Source organism: Rhinolophus hipposideros, assembly GCF_964194185.1.
Source record: "Rhinolophus hipposideros genome assembly, chromosome: 5".
NCBI classification, from domain to species: Eukaryota; Metazoa; Chordata; class Mammalia; order Chiroptera; family Rhinolophidae; genus Rhinolophus; species Rhinolophus hipposideros.
This window is the reverse complement of record NC_138051.1, coordinates 20934315-20955519: the sequence shown is the minus strand read 5'-3', so window position 1 is coordinate 20955519 and position 21205 is coordinate 20934315. Positions and strand designations below refer to the sequence as shown.

Sequence of the window (21205 nt, the reverse complement as noted above, 5' to 3'; positions counted from 1 at the left end):
TGCTGAGACTGAGGCACTTTGGATCTCTAGGCTTCTGAATGTGCCTATGGTGTTTCCCACTACTTTCTATACCAGGAGAGCCATTTCTATTCCTAGTATGACCTCTCACGTGTAATCATTCTTCACATTTGTTATAGTCTTGTGAATCAAGGTGTACATTTCCTTGGTTTCATTTCATATCCACATGACCTCCACACTCTCATCAAACTGGGCTCTTCAGAAATTTGAATGGAATAGGATTAAGATGTAGTAGTATTTTGTAAGGTTTGATCATGATCCGAGTGCAGTCAGCATGCTTACCCGAATTTGGATCCTGCCAAGCAGTCATGTACCCAGATCTACCCAGGCTGGCAAGGCTAGAGGTTGCAGTCATGGAAATACCCATTGGTCAACCTCTGATGTGCCATCTTTGTGATAATCTAGTCCTTTGTCTCAGTCACCATATTTTCCATGTCCTTAGTTATTCTCTTCGAGATGTTCAGTCACATGCTGCTTTAAAGACACTAAAAAAGATCTGCTGCCCCACAGGACGCAGGTTATGGAATTTCGCATAATCAGTGACATGGGACCGTGGGACCTGTCCATGGCGATGTTGTTGCCATAAATTACATCTCCAGAATATGCCCTGCATTTCCAGGGAGTGCTATGGATGCTGCAGAGGGACTATATACACCATAAGGCATTGCTGAGGAAACATGTTAGAAGGACAGGAATGGAACTGTATCCAAGTATCAAGTTCAAGGGAAAAAAAAGAAGAAAATAAGACCCTTTCCACTAAGCTTCCACTAAGGGAAGAGGTGGGGGCAAAAGGGGGAGAGCTTATTACAGAATCCTGTAGCAGCCAGAAATTTCATTGACGATTTTGTTAATGTGCCTGCTTGGCTGCCTTCTCAAAGGTCCATTGCGAATTCCTTAGTTGATATCATTAATGGTTAATGGGTGCACCTGAAAATCAAGCAATATTGTACCATTTGGGTAATAGTTATTAAATGGTTCTTTTGTACAGCATCAAGCTTATCAGCTTATCTTTTTCCTAATAATGAATACCTCATCTTTTCCAATTTCCTAATCAAATGCCTCTACATCATCTTGAGGCAGAACTAAATCCAGCTGCATCTATTCTCTACTCTTGGCTTCAATTATGTCAAATTATCCAACCTACTCACAGGTCCTTGGGTTCTCTTTTGCTCTGAAACGTAGGCTTGATGTATCTCTTGGGAAGTTCATGATCACCAGCCATTCAACACAAGTCTGTCGTAAGTAAACAGAGAGTGAAAGAGGACCCTAGGCTTAATGTACAGTTCTGAGAAAGTCTCCAGAATAGGTTTCTTGCTAAATTCTGGCACTAGCAGATTATCTCAAGTGTTTTTCTTTTCCCCGTCCTTTCTTCCTGAAGCACACATGTACCTCAGTTCTGCTGGCGTTGCTTCAGCATTGAGGATTTCTACTGCAATAGCAAAAAGCAAGTGCAGCCATGCTTTGGATACAGAATAACAGCTACTTAATTTTTCTTAGGTATGATAGCGTATGGATTGACCAGAAGCATCAGGCATCCCATACATTGCCATTTTTTATTTTATTCAATCAAATATCTGTAACAGAAAGAGGGTAATACCAGAAATAGTGAACAACCATTGGGGGAACCCAATATTGTCACTTTCTGTCATATTTGGCTGAAACTTTACTGTTTCTTATGCTTCTAACCAGATGAATTTTGGAGTCATTTTTTTTTTTAAGTCAGAATTCTTATCTTTATACTTCAAGGCCTGATCTGTCTGTCTCTATCTCCTTCAATTTCAGCTTTTGATTTGGGATGCTGTGCTTTTTCTTCTGAACTTTAAAAAGACCCCTTTTCTCCACTAAAGAAAAGAGAGCCCAGACTCACCACTGGGCATCCAAGATGACTCAGGATACCCTTTGATACCAGAGACCATGCTTTATACCCCCAAAATCGCTACCTGACACAGTGTACAGAATAGGCATGATGCATGGTTTCTAAATGAAGGAGTGAATGAATGAATGAATGAATGAATAGCCTATTTCACAATTTATGGTTGTTTAACCTCTTTCATCCAAATTACTTTCTAACTGGGACTGAATCTAATCTCAAACTTTTGTCAAATATTCTTATTACTACATTCAGTGCAGTGCATATAACTATTGCTCAATGAGTGTTTAGTGAAAGCAAAATATATTGTGTATTTTAGAGCCCTATCATAGAGAAGCCAAAGGCTGGCACACAATATTTCAAACTCTATGTTCATTCCAATTAGTCAAGTGAAGGAATGGATTTTAATCCTGAAGGCTAACCATTGGTTCAACAGATTGGTTACTATGGTTATTCCCCATTGGAGGATGGGGACGTCCTGTGGTTGGAACCCCTTATAACATTCCAGAGGTGGAGGAATCTTTGGAAAACCATCTGTGTTTCTTGAAATCCTGACATGGAAACTTTCCTCTTCAGAGAGTACTATTGATCCAGGTCAACGGACATCCACGATTCCCTCAAACATTTACCGAACACCTTGTATGTGCCATGACGATTCCCTCAAACATTTACCGAACACCTTGTATGTGCCATGAGTTGGAGATAAATGTGACACTGAGAATTCTTTCCAATTGCTTATAATTTGGTAGCCAAGTACAGAAATAAAGCACAATACAGTATGATAAATTCTACCGTAAAAGCAAGTGTAAGGAGCAGAGATAACGGAGAGAGGGGAGTCATTCACTCCACGTGAGGCGTCAGGGAAGGCTTTCTAAAAGAAATGGCTCTGAGTTGGAATTCAGCTATGACAGCAGGTTTTGTTGTTTGCATGACTATCACAAGTGAAAAAGGCCCCTGATATGCTTGATTTATTTACTTATAAAGCAGCGTTACATTGTAAGGAATAAACTTTTAAAAATCAAGGATTTGAAAAGCATCCGACACCTCTGTACAGCACTTAGATCCACCTTGATATTTCTGGTTTGTGTGATACCTGAGAAACAGAGCTGAATCAAGCCCTGCTGTATTAATGGGTTTACATATGTGCACATAAGGCTACTATAATTGATGCTGCCATTTTTTTTAATGGTTTCATAAATAGTGCTATCACTAACATTTTTACGAAGTGAGGAAAAGAGCTCAGACGTGATGGTAGAAATTCAGTGTGTTTTACAGAATACTGCTACTCTTGATATAGCCTACGGGATGTGACTTTTCATAAAAACCTAATGAATTTCTAGATTTGTCAGCTGTTTCCAAGCAGATGCACTCTGCTAATCTAATGGAAACGTTTTGAGCCCAGATCCCAAATATCAATAGCTTTTAGTATTGCAAATGAGTTTGTCTATTGGGTAAATTGGATTGTTTGGTTCCTGATAGAAAGTGTGGATGTTTTACGCGTAGCCGCCTGGCCAGGGTTTGATGCTCATGTTTGTCCTTGCAGAGTTTTAAGTTGAATGTAGACAGTCATTGTGCTCTCAAGGAAGCTGTGGAGGAGGAAGGACGCCAACTCCTCGAGCTCATTGCATCTCACAAAGCAGGTAAATCCTCCTGAAATATTGCAAGTCTTTATGTCTCCAGACTATTAAGAATGAAGAAGCATTGCTGTAAATTACTGCATATATTCACCTCCTTATGTATTATTAATATTTACATTATCAGATTGACCTTCAGGATTTATAAATGTTTCATATACTGCATACAATGCTGTGATACTTATAAGATGAAATACTGCCTCCAAATGGTCTGTTCATTTTATTTGGAGCTTGCTGTTCGCCTGAGTTTCAATTGAAATCGCATTCCTGAAAACTTCACATTGACATGCTTTTTGATGTAGGTGCTCTGGAAATAACATTAAGATAATGAATGAGAATTGCACATATCGTTATAATGCATATGCGTGAAGGTACTTATAGATGTCATTACAGATACAAGACTGGCAGTCTAGAGATACCCAATTATTTCCCTACCAATTCACACACATGAACGTTTTGCTGGTCATTGCATTAGCAGAGTTTGGGCCTTACCCCAAAGCAGTTCTTACCCCAGTTTTAATGGATTTATGAGGAACAGATTATAAATAAAAAATTGTTTTGTCATTTGGTTATACTTATCCTGGTAGTAAAAAACCGTAAGACAGGATGAATTACAATTTGGCTCTTGCTTTGAGCTTCCCACAGCTAAATAAGAAAAGAGCAGCATTAATTGGATGGGCTAATGCTAAAGACCGCCGTCTTAATTCTGGCCCATTTACTGCGTTTCTCATTGAATTAACTTTACCTATTTCCATGCATCTTTCTGATCATTATTAAGTCTCCACACAGGGCCCTTTATTTGGAATGTGAAGCTTTAGTTAATAATTTTTATACGTTGTGATTTTCGTTCCACATGCATTTTTTTTCTTTTTGTCAATATACCGAATCCAAGTCAACTCCAAACCACGAATCTATGTGGATGTATCATTTTTGTGTCCTTATGTCAAGTCAAAAATTCCCAGTCTCTATTCTGCATGACCAATGCTAATATGGCAGGTGATGGTAACGGTCATTTAAAATTGTGTTTATTGTGTGAAATAACCATCTAGTGTACTAAAGAAGAATAAGAATAGGCCCAGTGCAGTCCAGTCCATAACTTGTGCTTTCCCCTTTTTTGGAGAAGGACTAAAGGACATGCTGCGGATGATTGCAAGTCAGTGGAAGGAGCTGCAGAGGCAAATCAAAAGGCAGCACAGCTGGATTCTCAGGGCTCTGGATACCATCAAAGCTGAGATTCTGGCTACTGATGTGTCTGTGGAGGATGAGGAAGGGGCTGGAAGCCCCAAGGTAAGTGGCTTGAAGTTTGCCTTGTTTCCTCTTAATTCTGTCTCCTTTAGAACGAGGCGCCACTGAGGCTTTTCTTTCCACCCCTAAGGCTTGTCGTTTCTACTGGGTAAACTTTAGGTATCCATAGAGAGATAGATAGATAGTTAGATAGATAGATAGATAGATAGATGTAAACAAAATGAAAGGCTTCGCTTAAAACAATACAAAAAATAAAAGCCTACAACTTTCAAGTTTTTCTCCGACCAGGTCTTTTTGTGAAAAATGGCGAAGTAGGAGAGGGACAGTACTTTAGGAGTAGGAGAAAGAGGGACATAAAACATTTAGTAAACAAAACATAAAGCATCTTAAACATGAATAATCAGAATGGTTTTAAATTGTTTTGTTGCAACTATAAATCACTATAATCAGTGCAATCACTCAGCTCTGACATCCATTAGCCGCTTGGTTACAGCAAATTAACAAAGAAGAGAGAAAGTGATTCATTATCTCATTCCTGTTAATGACTATCAGATGCATTGCCTAATTAGGGGATGGTCATTGTAGTGGGAAGAAGGTCATACGCTTTGCTACAAATCCTTTTGCTCTGAGTGTAAGTTCTCCATAATGGTGCATGCACCGAATACAACAAGTACTTTAAAAATGAGTATTGACATGTTTCGGTTCTCCATTTTAGATTTGCAAAATGAACCCCAAAGCATATGCAGTTAAACCTTAAATGAGGCCCCTTTTAATACAGTGTTCTAAAGGCATGTTTGATCTCATGATATGGAAAATAATTTTATTAATTTGCTATTTTTATGTAATTTCTCTCTTCTTTTGTATTTCTTCTTTTGTGAAAGTAAATGCAGAAAACCAGTCTCATGATAAACTCAGCATCAGAACATTTTGTAACGTGGGGAAAACAGATTTAAGAGCTCATGCGTTCTGGGCATGGCCTGGGCAAAGTAATTATATTATCATCAAATCACATTTATTCGGCATCCATGTGGATTGGCATTGTGCTAAATATGTACAGAGCAAGTTTAACAAACCCTTTGCACTCTTAAGACACTCAACCTGCCTTGCAATGGTGAGACCGACCACTCAGCCAGTGAAAAGCTTAGGCGATTTAAAGCTTCGGAACCTCAAGCAACAACTTTTAACTTATTTGTTGGAAACAGAGGATTGGAATGATGAGCTCAGTTCCACTTAAAGAAGGTTCCATGGAGGAGGTCACATTTCAGGAAATACTTGAAGAAAGGAAGAGAAGTGGCTTGGCACATGAGCACATATTTTAGGAAGTGACGTGATGAAAGGATCAAAGCTGGAACTAATAATATGGAATGGAGACTCTATGCAGCAGATTTCTCAGGGCAGAAGTGGAGCTCTTTTAAGGAGCAGACTGCAGGGAGAAGTTGATTGGACTAATGTTTTGGCTGGGGCAGTGATGATGAGAAAAACTAAAAACTCCACTGTGTTTTATTTATTGAACAAAAATGTACTGAGTCCTTACTTTTTAAAAGCTATCCTGTATAGCTTTTGGATGCATTCTGCATGCCAGACACTGTTCTACAGCACTCCTGTGTATTCTCTCATTTAATTCTATAAGGCAGTACTTTGATAATCCCCAAGGAAGAAAATAGAGGCACAGAGAAGTTAAGTAACTTGCCTAAGATCACACAGGTGGTAAGCCGAAGAGCTAGGATTTGAATCTGAACCTTTTGGCTGCAGAGCCCGTTTTCATCACCACGTAGAGCACTGTCTCTCGCTGACATTGCTCAAGGCGGGATATGGTGATGAGCAATTAGCCTCAGTACCTGTCTCTTGGAGCTGGTGGTGAAGTGGGGAGACGTACTGGAATCTAATAATCATGCCTTTATAGACTGTGATGTGCTGTGAAAGAAAAGAAAAGGGAGCAAACAGAAGTTGGGTTTGGAGAAGTGATTATGATGGGGACATCAAGGAAGTCTTCTTTCAGGAAGCAGCGTTCTATGAGCAATCCAGGGCAATTAGAGAGAGAGGGAGGGGCGTGCAAAGGAGACTAGGAGGCCTGTGATCAGCAAACTGGAGGGTTTTGGAATGTGCAGGGAAACCACATCCTTGTTTGCAGCATGAAAACCTGTGCTTGGCTGTGGTGGGGCGGAGCCTGGAGGGACTGCAGAGATGGTGCCCTCACCTAAATTAATGAAAGGCCTATGTTGAAAATGAGTAGCTCTTTTCACCAGGGCCAATTTGAATTTGACACTTTAAAATCAGCTCATTTTGTAGGGAGGTATTGAGGTGGAATAAAGAAGACAACCCAATGAGGAGATATATATACTCTTATATCAAAAGAGAGAGTATATAAGTATATATACTTATATCAAAGAGAGAAAATATCAGCATTTCTCAAAAAGAGGACCGACTCCCTGCTCACACCCTGCTTCAGAAGCTGCTGGGTGGGGCCCCAAAATTCGCATTCCACCAGCTCCCAGGACACCACTGTCACAAGTTCTAAGAAGCCCCCTTCATGCAGGGCTACATTATTCTCACACTGCCACTGGGGATCCTCACACAACATCAGAGATAAGAATTAAGATATTTGGAGGAAAAATAAGTACATCTGATTCTTAATGATTTGGGTGCTTCACTTCTAAACAAACAACAACAACAAAAACACTCTCTATTGGAATCATCCGCAAAGTACAAATGTCTTCCTTGAGTCACATCAGTTTAACTTGTTTTTCTTGTTAGCAGTATTTGTATTCCAAAGCGTTTCATGTCACACTATGCACTCCTACATCTAAAAGCAGCTATGAGAAGAGGCTTTTGTAGGTGTCCATACATATGAACCTGAGGGAGGTGCTGAGAATTTAAGAGGAACATGGCAGAGCTGCAGGCCCTTTCCCTCCCAAGTAGTTTGTTCCTCCCCAATCTGGGCTGAATTTTCTCTGGGCAGGTAAACTCATCCATAGTCAAGGGAGAAGGTGAAATGAATTTTAAGACCCAGAAAATGTATTTCTAAATTTAAGCTTAGGAAGCTATGGGCAAATCAGAACGATCATTTGTTTCATTTGTTTTATGTTGATGAACCACCTCCCTTAGTCCCTTATGCAAACACAAAGAATAATAGGAGAGGCTCACACTCTGAGGTCAGACTGCCTGAGTTCAACTCCTGACACTTTCTAGCTGTGTGTCCTTGGGAAAATTACTTAACTTCTCCATGCCTCACTCAGTTTCCTCCTTTTGTAAAAGGAGATGATGCTACCATCTATCTCACAGGGTTGTGATGCCGATTAAAGAGCTGACATATCTAAGGTGCTTAGAACAGTGCCTGGGACATAGTAAGTCCTAGATAAGGGTAAATGGACCAGCCTCCATAGGCTAGTGGTGGAGACAACAGACAAATCGTTATGGTAGACTCTGATAAATACTCTAGTGGAGATAGGTACAACATTCTATGAGTACACAGAGAAGGAAGTAACTAACCCAACTTGGGGATAGTATCAAGGAAAGGTTTATAGGGTAATTGATGTTTTAAATGGGGGTGGGGGAATGGATTTTTGTGAGGATGAAATAATGGGCAGTGAGAAGAGCACGTGGAAAGATCCAGAGGTGTAAAAACATGTTGATGTGTTTGGAACCTGGGACCTTGTGGAGGATGTTTAGGTCAGCTTGCCACAATCGGCACCAAGGCTCACAACGTGACAGAAGATGACCCCCCCATGATCAGCGGTTTGAGCAATAACTCCCCCTGTGTCTCTAATTGACATTCCCCAAGCCAGAGTGAGGTCCTTATACAGAACCCATCTAATCTGTACTGTTTAAGCAGAATTTTCTCTTGCCAGAGTGCACTAAATGGAGCGAGCTTGAATAGGTTACGCTGAAGTTCTCCAAGACTGAAAGCTGGACTCGACTTGTTATCTGTCATGTCAGCCCTCTTTCCATGACTGACCTTGCACAGGTCATGTACGAATTGTGCCATGAAGTGCATCCCCAAGCATAGCCGTTATGATCGTCTATTTCATCTTGGACCCAAAAGAGGACCTAAAATTAAAACATAATAAAAAATAACTCTAGAATTCATCTTAGATTTACTTCAGAAGCTACTGGGAACTTGAGAAGCATAATAGAAAATCTAAGGAATATATCTAGGGGGTATTTTTCTTTTTTACCTTGTTTGAGAGACTGTAGAAAAGGACCTGGTCTTAGAAATCTTGTAAAGGAGGAAGATAGGAGGAAATTCAAAGACTCTGGGAAACTTCTCCCCTAGGACTCCCCAGCATACCTTATTTGTTGTATTTCATTTTTTTCAAAAAGTGTTTTCCAAGGACTGTGAGATCTTTTATACATGGAAATAGAGAACAGAATTCACCTATTCTAGGAATTGAGCTTCAGCACTCATATCCAAGGATTGAAAGCTTGCTGTAATTACACATTTTATTTTAAGATGGATTGGTGAGAGTTTATCACCTTAAACTAGGTTTTCAGTATGTTCAATTTTTGAATGGTGGATAGCTGGAGGGCTTTCAAAACTCAGTGAATGTCTAACTCCTAACAAAGGCTACGTTCTTTTCTTGACCTTTCAAGACAAAACCCCAAAATTCTGAAAACGGGAAGCATTCTTAAATTTTGCACATTGCCCACTTCATAATGTTCTCATCCTTTATTTCTTTATTTTTCACCTACACAGCCTGCCATCATTACATACATTGTAGCATCAAGGCCTGGATTCCCCCCACCCCCATCACTGACAGCACACAGCAGTGGTACTTTTGTCCTCTTTAAGGAAACAGATACATTTCCGAAAAAAGAATGTTTGAAGATTTTGTTGCAAATTCAGAAAACTTTACAGCTACTAGAAAGGCGACCTAGCCTGGGTTCCAACCAACACCTTCATTTCCTTGATACAAGGAGGACGGATTAGCTGGTTGGAACTCTTGGGCGGTGCTTATTTTATCTGCCTTCTTTGAGGTACTTAGAATGAAGTCCTCATCCTTTTGGAAATGGATAGCAGACTGTGAAGGTCATCCACGGTATCTGGTCAACAATAACACAAGAGCAAGCTTAAGGATATCTGTTAAGTATTTTGCTCAGCCTTATGAAGGACAAAGGACGGTTTTAGATACTGGCTGAGAAGGGCCATAGGCATGGCCTCTGACGTGAGTGTGTTACTGACCACCTGGCCTTTCTTGAGATGTCAAGAGAGGGCAAATCTAATATTAATGCACATTTTGTTTGTTTGTTTCTTTGTTTGCCAGCCAGACACCCTAGCCGTAACCCAGTTTTTGTGCTCGAGAATTAAAAGTCATTTTCTTTAACTGAAGGGAGAGAAGGAAGCTGATTTGGGGAGGACCTTTTTATGATATTTTCTCCGTATTACATAGGGCCTCTTGGGTAATAGAACAGCTGGATAGTATTATCCTGGAATGGAATTTCATCCTGATTTTTCCAAACTTTGGTGAGACAGAGCATCATTTCTGCATTCTTTACTGACTCAAAAGCTAATGTAATTGGCATGTTCTTTAATATAAGATCTTCAGAAACAGCATTCAGGGAATGAATGGGAATTCCACTTACGTGTTATCAGTCCCATATACCTTGACACGTACCTGTATGAAGAACTACTCGAGATACTTGACTCTCCTCCTCATGCAAAAACAACAACAATAACAACATCATACAGGTACAAGTTGTCAAAGGACCTAGAATTGGTACAGTAAGATCAAATTGTGCCTCAAGTAGTAGAAAGAAAGACAACAGGCAAAGGCTTGGCCATTGTTTACTGAGTACTGACAGAGCTCAGCCCAGTGCTTGGCCAGACATGAGGGAAGACATGCTTTTCTGCTCAGTGGTCTTATCATCTCAGTGTAAGCACACCATGTAACATCTTGTCTAATGTAGATTGGGCTATCTTAGATCTAGAATAATAGATCACCTGAGATTCAGATCATCTTAATTAGGATGTTGGCAGATTGAAATGAAATGGGGTTCTTGATGCAAGCAAATGAGTAGTAAACATGCATTACCAATGCCACGTCTTCCGTGCAGAATTTTTCCTGAAAGGCATTTTCCTATCCAATTCCTTTCCTGCTGAACTATACAAACATAGTCCTGATAGGCAGTGCCTAGGGAGAGCGCTTTCTTCTACTGTGGATTCTTCAGTAGTCCTTTTTTTCTTTTCTATTTTTTTTGTTATCAGAAAGGCAACTTTTCTTCAAAAGTATTTTTAAAAGACAGAAAAAAAGTGAGTTATTTTCTTTGAAGATCAGTTGTGCTTACTAAATTTGTGATAGAATCAATAAAAGGTAGTTTCTCTAATCTCCTTAAGGCACTTAAATTTGCATATTATCAGTTGTGTGGGTGGATTCCAGATAAGGAAATTTTTAAATAGACTGCCTGCTCTAAGGAGGTGACTGAAAAAATGATTGAGATGATAAAAATATATACTAGTTGACCTAGGACAGTTAATAGCCAGCCCTATTATGGTCTATATGATATATAAGACCATAGCTTATCTTGATTTTTTCACACTATTCTTCCATTGCTGGTGGCCTTGAGGGTGGAAACATTTGGCTCAGCAAGAATCTGGAGTGAAATTTTTTGGTATCTCTAATCAACACGGGAATATGTCATTGACATTAGTAGGTATATAGTCTTTTTCCTCCCCTTTATTTAGTCAGGGTCCCTAATCTCTGAATCTATAATACCTAGAGTTGCAAATATGGATGGTATTGGATATAAAGTTACATCCTATGGAAAGCAGCACTTTTTTATTAGAACTCACATTTTGTAACTCAGCCTGATCCATTTTAAAGATAATATATAGTAAACACATTAGAGGGATTTTTTGATATAAAGTGGAAGTCAACATGTACAAAATTTTTATGTTTTTAAGCACAAAACGGAAGGCAGGATTTAGAATTGCTTCTAAAAAAACACTTTGAATTTAATAAGTAAATTCTTGGAAAGTGTGAAACAATTACCTCAGTGTGTGATTTACACTTTTCCCCCCAGAATGTGTTGTTTCTGGCAGGGCAACTGGCTGAGCCGGGGAGAGCCCTGCTAAAGGGATTACTTTGCTCTGGCTCTTGTGTTTATTGAGTCACCTAGGACTTCTTATAAAACAGCAGCTTTCAAATATACACACACCTGCACTCAACACTGTGACTACTCCGAACGCTTGTTTAACTGTTCTCACACCCGGAGCATCTCTCCCATCCAGTGAGGTCAAAAAGCATTGAGATGTCCACATGCTGCTTTTTCCTTCTCCCTGGAAAGCAGCTGGAATGTAGCCATTTATGTGGTTTTGATGCTCACAGAGATGGAGATATGTTTCAATGTGCTATAGGGCTCTGCGCCACCAGGACTCCTAGAACATTCCTAGTCTTACCACCTACTGCGCCTAAATGAAGGTTAATGGAAACATTAACTAGGTTGGAGGTCCTGCTGGGCCAGAGCCCAGGGACTCATTTCACTGCAGCTTCCTGGCCATTTTACATTGGGTTGGGGTGGTGGCGTCTCATCTTTATACAATTGACCCTTGAACAACACAAGTTTGAACTACGCAGGTGTGCTTCTATGTGGGCTTTTCCCCCAATAACTATGTATATTACTGTAAATACGTTCTCTTTCTTATGATTTTCTCAACAACATTTGATTTTCTCTATCTCACTTTATTGTAAGAATACAGTATATAACACATATAACATACAAAATGTGTATTCATTGACTTTTTATGTTGTCGGTGAGGCTTCTGGTCAACAGTTGACTATTACTAGTTAAGCTTTTGGGGAGACAAAGTTATATGTGGATTTTTGGCTGTGTTTGTGGGGGGAGTCCACCCACCTAACCTCTGAGTTGTTCAAGTCAACTGCTGTACTCAGTTGTCCTGCAGAGGCCAACACTTCAGCATTGCTCTCTCCGGGGCTAAGCAAGACCAGGAGTCGAGCTGAGTGAGAAAGGCAAAAGGAAAAAAAGGAACCCTAAAGCAAGAGACTAAGACAAAGGAAAAGAGAGAAGTAAAGAAAAGAGAGAGAAGGATCAGAGGGACAGAGGTAAAAGGAAAAAGTATGTGTCTGGTCAAGCTAGCTGTCCAACTCTATTTCATGGACATTAATCCTTTCAGGTCTCTTTCTTATTCTTTCCTTGGTCTAGCTCTGTAAATCAAACCCAGAAAAGCTTTCTTTACTTTTGTCATTTTAGATATTGTTGTATAACTCTGTGTGTGTGCGCGCGCGTGTGTGTGCGTGTGTGTGCGTGTGTGTGTGCGTGCGTGTGAGTGTGCGTGTGTGTGCGCTTGTGTGTGCGTGTGCGTGTGTGTGTGCGTGCGCGTGTGTGCGTGCGTGCGTGTGTGTGTGTGTGTGTGTGTGTGTGTGTGTGTTTATACCACTCTTTTGATGGGGTTAGCATTTAGACTAGTCTTGCTGTGGTCTAGGTTTGTGCCAAACCTTTACTTGGATTGTCTCATTCATTCTTCCCCAAAGTAGTGGCAGTCGTAACTCGTTATCATTTTCACTTTAAGGAGGGAAAAAGTTAGGGTACAAATACATAGTATTACATACTCAGGCTTATCCAGTCTTTTTAAAAAATCTTATGTGACAGGTAAAAGCCAAACTCCTTACCCTGTCGTTGGATTCCACCTTCTTAGTCAAGATTCACGTCACTGTTTCATTTCATAAATGTTCTAGTGAATTCACCGTCTTTCAAAGGCATTTTTCTTTTTGCTTTTGTCCAGGGCTTTTTCCATTCTCTCTGACTGTACTGGTCTCATCTATCCTTAGAATCAATAAATATTGAATATGTAACTACACTGTTATTTCATAGCTCTGGAGAGAACACTGTACCTCTCCTTGCTCACTGCCCAGCAGTGGAGACAGGGATGCAGATATGTAATTCTAAATTAAGGCAGACTGTGTGATAAATACTACAATAAGGCACATAACGGATGGGGATATTGGGGGAGGGGACATTACTTCAATCCGTTGGGAGTCTGGGAAGGCTCCTCCTACCCGTAAGAGTAGATGGAATTTTGTGGAGGTCTCTAATATTCTGACAAATTCTGACAATGAGAGGGAGAGCATCCCAGGCAGAGGAAATAACATGGTCAGCAGTATGGAAAAGGAAAACTATTAGAAACTTCCAGAGAATGATGAACAGTGAATAGTTGGGCTCTTTTGAGCATAGAGTGTCCATGTGTTTGTGGGAAAGGATGAGGACCTAGTGGAAAATAAAACCTAAAAAGCTGTGGGCTCTATACTGGAGAGTTTTGAATATCAGTTGAAGAGTTTGTGTTTTACTAGTGTGCCATGAGTGTTTTTAATGATTGGATTTAGCTGTAGAAAACAGATGGCAAAAGTAGGATACAAGAGTGACAATGAATTGGGAACGTACTATAACAACTACAAGCAGCTAAAGTGAAGTAGTGGCTGTGATAAAGAAAAAAGTAGAAGCGATATTAGGGAAGAAGAAATACTAGGATTTGGTATCTAGGGAATGGAGGGCTAAGGAAAGAGTCAATGATGGCTCAAAGGAATTGAGCGTGAGCGAATGGTATTAGCATTAATTGAGGCTGGACACATTTGGATACGGAGCAGTTTTGAAAGCACGGTACAGTGACCTTGATGTCCAATTCATAAGAATATCTCGGTGTATAACCTGGGCATAGATATTTCTGTAACCTCTGCAGGTGATTCCAAAGTGCAAGCAAATTTGAGAACAGCGATTTAGAGATAGGAAAAGCCTGAAAATCATCTATGTGGTTATGTGCACTACTCAGTTGACAATGCAAGCCTGAAGCTTGAGTGGGGGTCAATGCTGAGGACATAGGTTTGGCAGTCCAAATAGAAATCACAACTGTAGCGTTGGAAGTTGATATTGATAAGAAAGCAGTATTGTGTGAGAATAAGGGAGAGGTGTGCTAGAACCTCGAGGAATGTGCAGAGTAACTGCGAGCCAGGATGCCATGTTAAAGCTGGGGACTGAGAATCTCTGTGCTCAGCAATGAAGATCCCAGCCCCTGCCTCCCAGAATGCTGGCAGCTGGGGGACAGTAGGGATGTAGGTCAAAGAAACTTTTCACGGGGTAGAGGTGATCTTAGCATGTTCCTGGCTAAAGAATAGGACTAGTTAAAAAGGGATAATTGAAGATAGCTTCAAGAAGGACCAGACAGAAGATGAATTGGCGCAATAATTCAAAGAGGGAGAGGAAGTAAGTCAGGTGGAGCTGTGAGTTTCAGAAAGGGAGGACATACCATATGAGATAGGAGAAAGCAAGGAATGTTGGGTAATAAGCAACAGTGAAGAGGGAAGGAAGGTGAAAGATTTAGAATAATGGCAAATTCACTGTTAATTAGTCAGTGGGACAATTTGAATACAGGGAGGGTTGAGGGTGAGAGGAGGGCCTGGAGAATAAGAGTGGAATTCAAATCCCACCCTCTCCATAGAGCTTTCCTACGACTTCCACCCTCTACACTGCATTGCATTTGCAATTTGTACCTCACATTTGTGGATTAATCACACACAGCCTTGTGACACTATTTCCATTGCTGTCTTGAACGTCTATTCAAAAGTTAACATTTAAGGTGGTTACACTCCATGACTGCAACTCCTCAGGGCAGCAACTACAGCCTAAACTTCTTTGCTTCACTGGCTTTAAGCATTGAGTTAAAATAAGAATATTTTATTGAATTTTGTAATTAAATTGATATATAATATTGATGGTTGATTTATAATATTATTAAAGCTAAAGAAAGAACTTCATTTTATCTTCTCATCTTTCATACTTCCTTTCTCTTAGCCATGTAAATAATGGCACAATCCTATCTTACCATCTATTCTTCCTTTCTACAATTCTCTACCATTTTCTTTGCCTCTTGCTTTTTATTATAAATAAAACAATTTTTTAAAAAGCTATTTTTCTCATTCTCCCCAAATCACTAGCAATATAGTCAATAATATTGTGATAGCACAGTAGGACAGTACGGTGTCAGATGGTTGCTGGACTTTTGGTGATCACTTCTTTAGGTATATAAATATTGAATAACTATGGTGTACCCCTGAAACGACTATCACGTTGTATGTTAGCTATATTTTAATAAAAAATCTTGTTAAAATATGATTTTATTATCTTTGTACTTCCTTGAGCCAGGTCAGTGGGTTAATTGTTTTAATAGATTGTTCGATTTTTTAAAGTCTTTATTTGAACAGACTTGCTGAAAGAATGTACTCTGAGTTGCTTGTTTGAAAGAGACTAAAAACATCTCCTGTGACTTAGCAGTTGACCAGTACACTGGTTGATGAAATTTGTAGTCTGCTCTAAAGCTCTCTAACAAGATTAGGCGAAATTGAACCTGAGAAGGTAAAGGTCTCTAAATTGACATAAACTCAAAAGGCAGACCTAAGTCATAACTATTTGAATCTCTAACAAAGTCTAATCTCTGACATATTATATTTGGTACACTATAATCTGTGTACATATACACATCTAGTAAATGATGAACGTGGCTTAGCTGATATAATATAGTTTATACTCTCTAAACCTTTGTAGGAAATACAGAGTTGGGGAGCTCTGCTCTGTATAGTGACTTGGATCACGTCTCTGGAATAGAGTCTCCATAAAACACACACTCATATGTTTTCCCAAACCAGCTTAGTTAAATTTATTTCTCTGCTGTCATTCATTTCATGCCTCTTCTGGCTGTCATTAGATAGATGGGGGGAAATACTGAATTTTACTGGATAGTTCCATCTGGCTCAAAAGGGTAAAATCAGTAAATCTTGATGGGAATTTTTGGTCCAGTTGTGAGACCAGAAAGAAATTAGTGAATTTTTCATCAACATATTTGAACTTCAGTACTTATCTGAACCTTCTGAAGTTTATCCATAATTTGAGGGCTATGCATTTTGAATTATGAGGAATTTTGAAAAAGTCCTTTTTGTCTCAGCTCTTCTCTCCTTTCCAGGCCCTCGTGGCCAAACCTTTTCTTTCTTTCCTAGCTGAAAGTAAACTAATAACCGCATAATATAAACTCGGGATTCTGATGCTAAGTAGACTCAGTAGTATCAGTGATATCGGCTGTTATAGGTGATGCCGTCCAGCTTAACGTGTTGAAATTTTTTCCGTTGCTCAAGACTTAGGAGGTTCCAGAACTTGGCCTATTGTACACTTAGCAGGTGCTTTACACTGACCTTTTTTCATCACACATTGTTCCTCCTTTTCACAAACTTTTCTAAGAATTACATATTTAAAAAATGGTAGCTTTCTGGGCATAACTATCCATTCTCATTAATGAAGTTTTTGTGTGATTTTTTTTTCCTCCCAAGTAAATTCGACTAATATGACTCAGCAGAACACAAAGTGTATTTTTCAAAATTATCATTAAATAGTGCTCTCAATTTTTATTACTTTTAGAGTGAAATGAAATCATCTCATTTCCCAATAAGTGAGAACTTTGTAACTGTTACTCTTAACCAGTAATTGAAAACTTCCTTCCTTTTTTGGTTGAAGTCTCAGAATTATTAACTGTATAATGTAGGACAAAAAGAAGAGTGACATGAGCAAAGATATCACTGGATAAAGGTAAATTTGGTATTCTGAGTGTTTTTCTTCTTTTGTGGTTACTTTTGTATTTCACCCAATTGTGTAGTAGTTTCAGTTGTATTCCTGCTTCAGACTTTTGACGAATAGCATCTTCTATCATTCTCTGCAGATTCTTTTAGTCTCAGTTGTACACAAAAAGCTTAATGACTATTCTCCATGGCTAATCCACAAAAGGGAAATTGGGTAAAGGATTTGAAGATAGAATCTTTTTGGAAATCCTGCATTTTAAGCAGATGTCTCACAACAGTTTCTTTCAATGAATACCTCAAAATAGAAACTCTTGTTGTGTGTACTTTTCCTAGGCAATCAATAGTTCTCTTTTTCCCCATAAATGGTAAAATTGGATATTAGGAAGCACGGGCACACTTCTCCTTATAAAAGGGAAATTAATGGGTTGGGGATGTTGCACTAATATAATCATTACCACCAGCATCAAACAGTGGTTATAAAGCTTAATTTGCAGGCATGTGGGCTGCCTAACCAATGGCCATTTTTCTACTCCTCTTTCCTATCAGAATAACCTATTTTTCCACATACCCACCTTCTTCCATACTATGTAATTCAGGTAAGGTGGGCCCTGTTCCCCAGCCCAGGCAGCAAATCACAGTTAGTCCATCAAACAACCCTGAGGACCTCCCTTGCCATGTAATGGTATGGCCAATTGATGTACTTCTGACCAGTGAGATCTGAAAGAAGTCACTGCAGGGCTTTGGGAAAGGGTCTCTTTCTTATAGAAAGAGACAAACAAGAGGAAAGGTTCCTTTTCAAATTCTGAATGCTTTCACAAGGAGGTGAAGCTGAACTGCTATGGCCTTTTTTGTCACTATGAGTAAAGCTGGGTTGAAGACAAAGCTTATATGCTAAGAATGACAGAGGAGAAAGATGGATTCTTTATATGATGGAGCAGCTGAATTAACTAACCCTGGAGCTATCCTACCTTCAGCATTTTTAATAATTTCCCTCTTTGTTTAGCCTTCTTCTATTACTGGAGTTGAAATTTTCTGTTATAGGGGATATGAGCATCCTATGCACAATGTTAATAAATTCTTATAGACTGCTGGGTATTATATGAGTTGAATCTTTCTCTACCTGTCACCTCTCAAAATACTTTCTTTTCCCCACTGCTAAACTGTCATTGACTTTTCAACTCATTGCTACATGCTGCCTTTTGGCCTCAGCCCCTCTGTTGAAATTATTCTCATCAGTGTTCTCTCCCGTCTTCTTATTTACCACTTCAGTCTCTAAGCTTCGGCTCCCTAGTCTATAAATAAAATATTTGATCCCTATTGGTTACAAAATAATTACAAAATTATTTGCCGAGAATTTTTTCAAACTGAATGTTACTCAGAGCTCCTACATGTAAAACAAACCAAAATGACATTTCTTAAAATTTTTTTTTTTCCCACTGTTATTGAGATATAATTGACATATAGTACTGTCTGAGTTTAAGGAGCAAACCATAATGCTTTGCAAGGTAATTTAAAAAAAAAAAAAAGCTTTTTTATTTATCAATTACAGTTGACATTCAATTCAGGTGCATAGCACAGTGGTTAGACATTTATATAACTTACGAAGTATCCCCTCAGTAAATCTAGTACCCACCTGACACCATACATAGTTATTACAATATTATTAATTACCTCCAAAGTGAAATTTCTTGGTTGATTCAGAATTGAGGGCTTGGCTTCCTGCATACTGCCACCTGGGCCTTCTGTATAGCTCTCCTGTTCCCAACCTCTGCACAGCTGGCAGGTTCCTCAAAAACTAGCCTGCCCTTTTGACATTCTTGTCAGCGCTTCTCCTGCCTCTTTCCAGTTTGCACGGTAACTCTGCTCCCCAGAATGCTTCATTGGTTTTCCACTGCCTACTGATAAAGTTCCTTCCTTTTGAGCTTTGTTTCTTTGAATCTCTTCTCTTCCTTTGCTATAGCCACACGGGGCTACTTCTAGTCTCCCAAACTGACCACTTTGTCCTTTTTGCTGTGCTCTTCTCATTCAGCTCCTCATGTCTTTTGCCCACCCCCTCCAGTGTTTTCATTCCCACCCGGTAGCACCTGAGTCAAAGGACTCTCAATTTTCTGTGTCCCTATAGCATTTATCCATGAGTTATAGCACATATCGTGTACTCTTTTTGAATTTTGTGTTTAAAGATATTCTTCAGGTTGCATGCTCTCTGAAGGTGGGGAACTATTTCTTGTTCATTGTTCTGTACCTGGCAGTGCTCAGCACATGTCCGTCAAACACTACTCTCAAAAAATGCCAGTTAATGAACAAAATATTTAGAACAGAAATCAAAATCCTTCCTTTAGATTATGTATTCCTTTTAGTCCTTTGCATATTTGTATCAGTTTTGTAAACTGCTCTATGCTCTCTGAGAGTATATAGATTAAATTGATGTAATTGATATGATGGAATCTAGACCAGTTATATAAACCTAAGACGAATTATGTTTTTAATACAAAATGTTGTATAGTAACTTTCCATTTTATAACTAAAAGAGAAAAACAAAGCAAGCTACTATTGTCCATATTTAGAAATTTGGCTTTTTTTGACATTTGAACAGGGGCGTTTATGAGATAGTTAGCTCACTGACATCTTAGATATTCCAGTTGTGAATTAATAAGTGTGGCAGCTGACCTAATGCTATAAATTTTAAACACTTAATTTTTCTTTAAATAGTTTTTGTTGAGTTTCCAGGGAGGACAATCAGATGTGTAATTTCAATGAAATATATCTTTTCTGTATTTATTTTTCCATTTCCTATAATTGCTATAAGATTATCATTCTTAATAGAATGTGTTTGAAAATTTCATTAAGCTTAATAAAAGTTACAAAAGTTAGTGAAGGAAAGAATGTACCACTGTACAATTATGTAGTGTCTACTATTTCATTTTAGTTTCTTAGTGCTTCATAATTTTATTAATATCTTTAACTAGTTCTGATGATAAGGAAAAGGCACGATGATTTGGTAAAGTTAATATTTCAAACAAATTGTAATAAGCATATGTCATATGACACAGTAATGATAGTACAGTGATCAACATGATTTGAAGGGGGATAAAAACAAATTTAGTACATTTTTCCAAAACGAAAGACTATCAATTATTTTTATAACTGGGGAGGAACTGCCTTTGAGACTCGCAATAAGGATGGAGACACATAGAGATACTCCAGGATGAGATAACTGAGAGCTTGAAATAAGTCTGTATATCCATAAGCCATAGGCAAATGTAATGTGCTGTTTCCAAGGTTCAAGTCAGAGAATTCCTACTCTGCACCTGTCTGTTCATCTGCCAAGGAGGAATGATAATGCCATCTCCCTCCCTCACAGGCTTGTTGAAGAGATTAGATGATCTACATGGAAGTATTGTCAGAGGTGGGTGGTTGACTAATTCATACACGGTTGCTAAGAAGGCCAGAGATATTTAGTACATTCCTAAATTCTTATACCGGTAGTTGCTAACAGGGTAGGAGTTTGACTCCCTGTTCTCATGCGATGGTGGGGTGTGTGGCTGGGGCTGTGGTCTGGTCTCCAGTGAGGAGCTTTGGGTGGGACATGGAATGAAGGAAAATCACCGCCATCTGTGGAGAAGGTGGGCATGTGAACCAAAGACAGTCTGAAGCAAGGACTGAGTCTACAACTGGAGGCAGAGGGAATGTATGTGAAAAGGAAAACAGGAAGTGGAACCTGAAAAGAGTCACTTTGAGGCACCAATATGCAGAGCCAGTTGCTTCACCATAGGGACCGTGGGTGGTACTTGAGGTGATGATGGTGGGAGCTGTTAAGGTGCCAGAAAAATCAGTCCCAGCACAGGCCATGCCTTCCATACACTATCCTG

At 39.2% G+C, this 21205-nt stretch overlaps 1 protein-coding gene across 7 annotated transcripts in view; it reads left to right on the top strand.

The window, feature by feature from the left end:
- The window catches only part of AKAP6 (A-kinase anchoring protein 6), a 455310-nt gene that overhangs the window by 240141 nt on the left and 193964 nt on the right, over window positions 1-21205 (top strand). For 4 of the 7 annotated variants that reach the window (XM_081049110.1, XM_081049112.1, XM_081049113.1 and 1 more), the window contains 2 exons: window positions 3432-3528; window positions 4643-4809. In XM_081049110.1, the coding sequence (XP_080905236.1) occupies window positions 3432-3528; window positions 4643-4809 (264 nt within the window). The remainder of the gene's footprint in view (window positions 1-3431; window positions 3529-4642; window positions 4810-21205) is intronic. The other 3 variants (XM_081049114.1, XM_081049115.1, XM_081049116.1) reach the window with 1 other exon arrangement.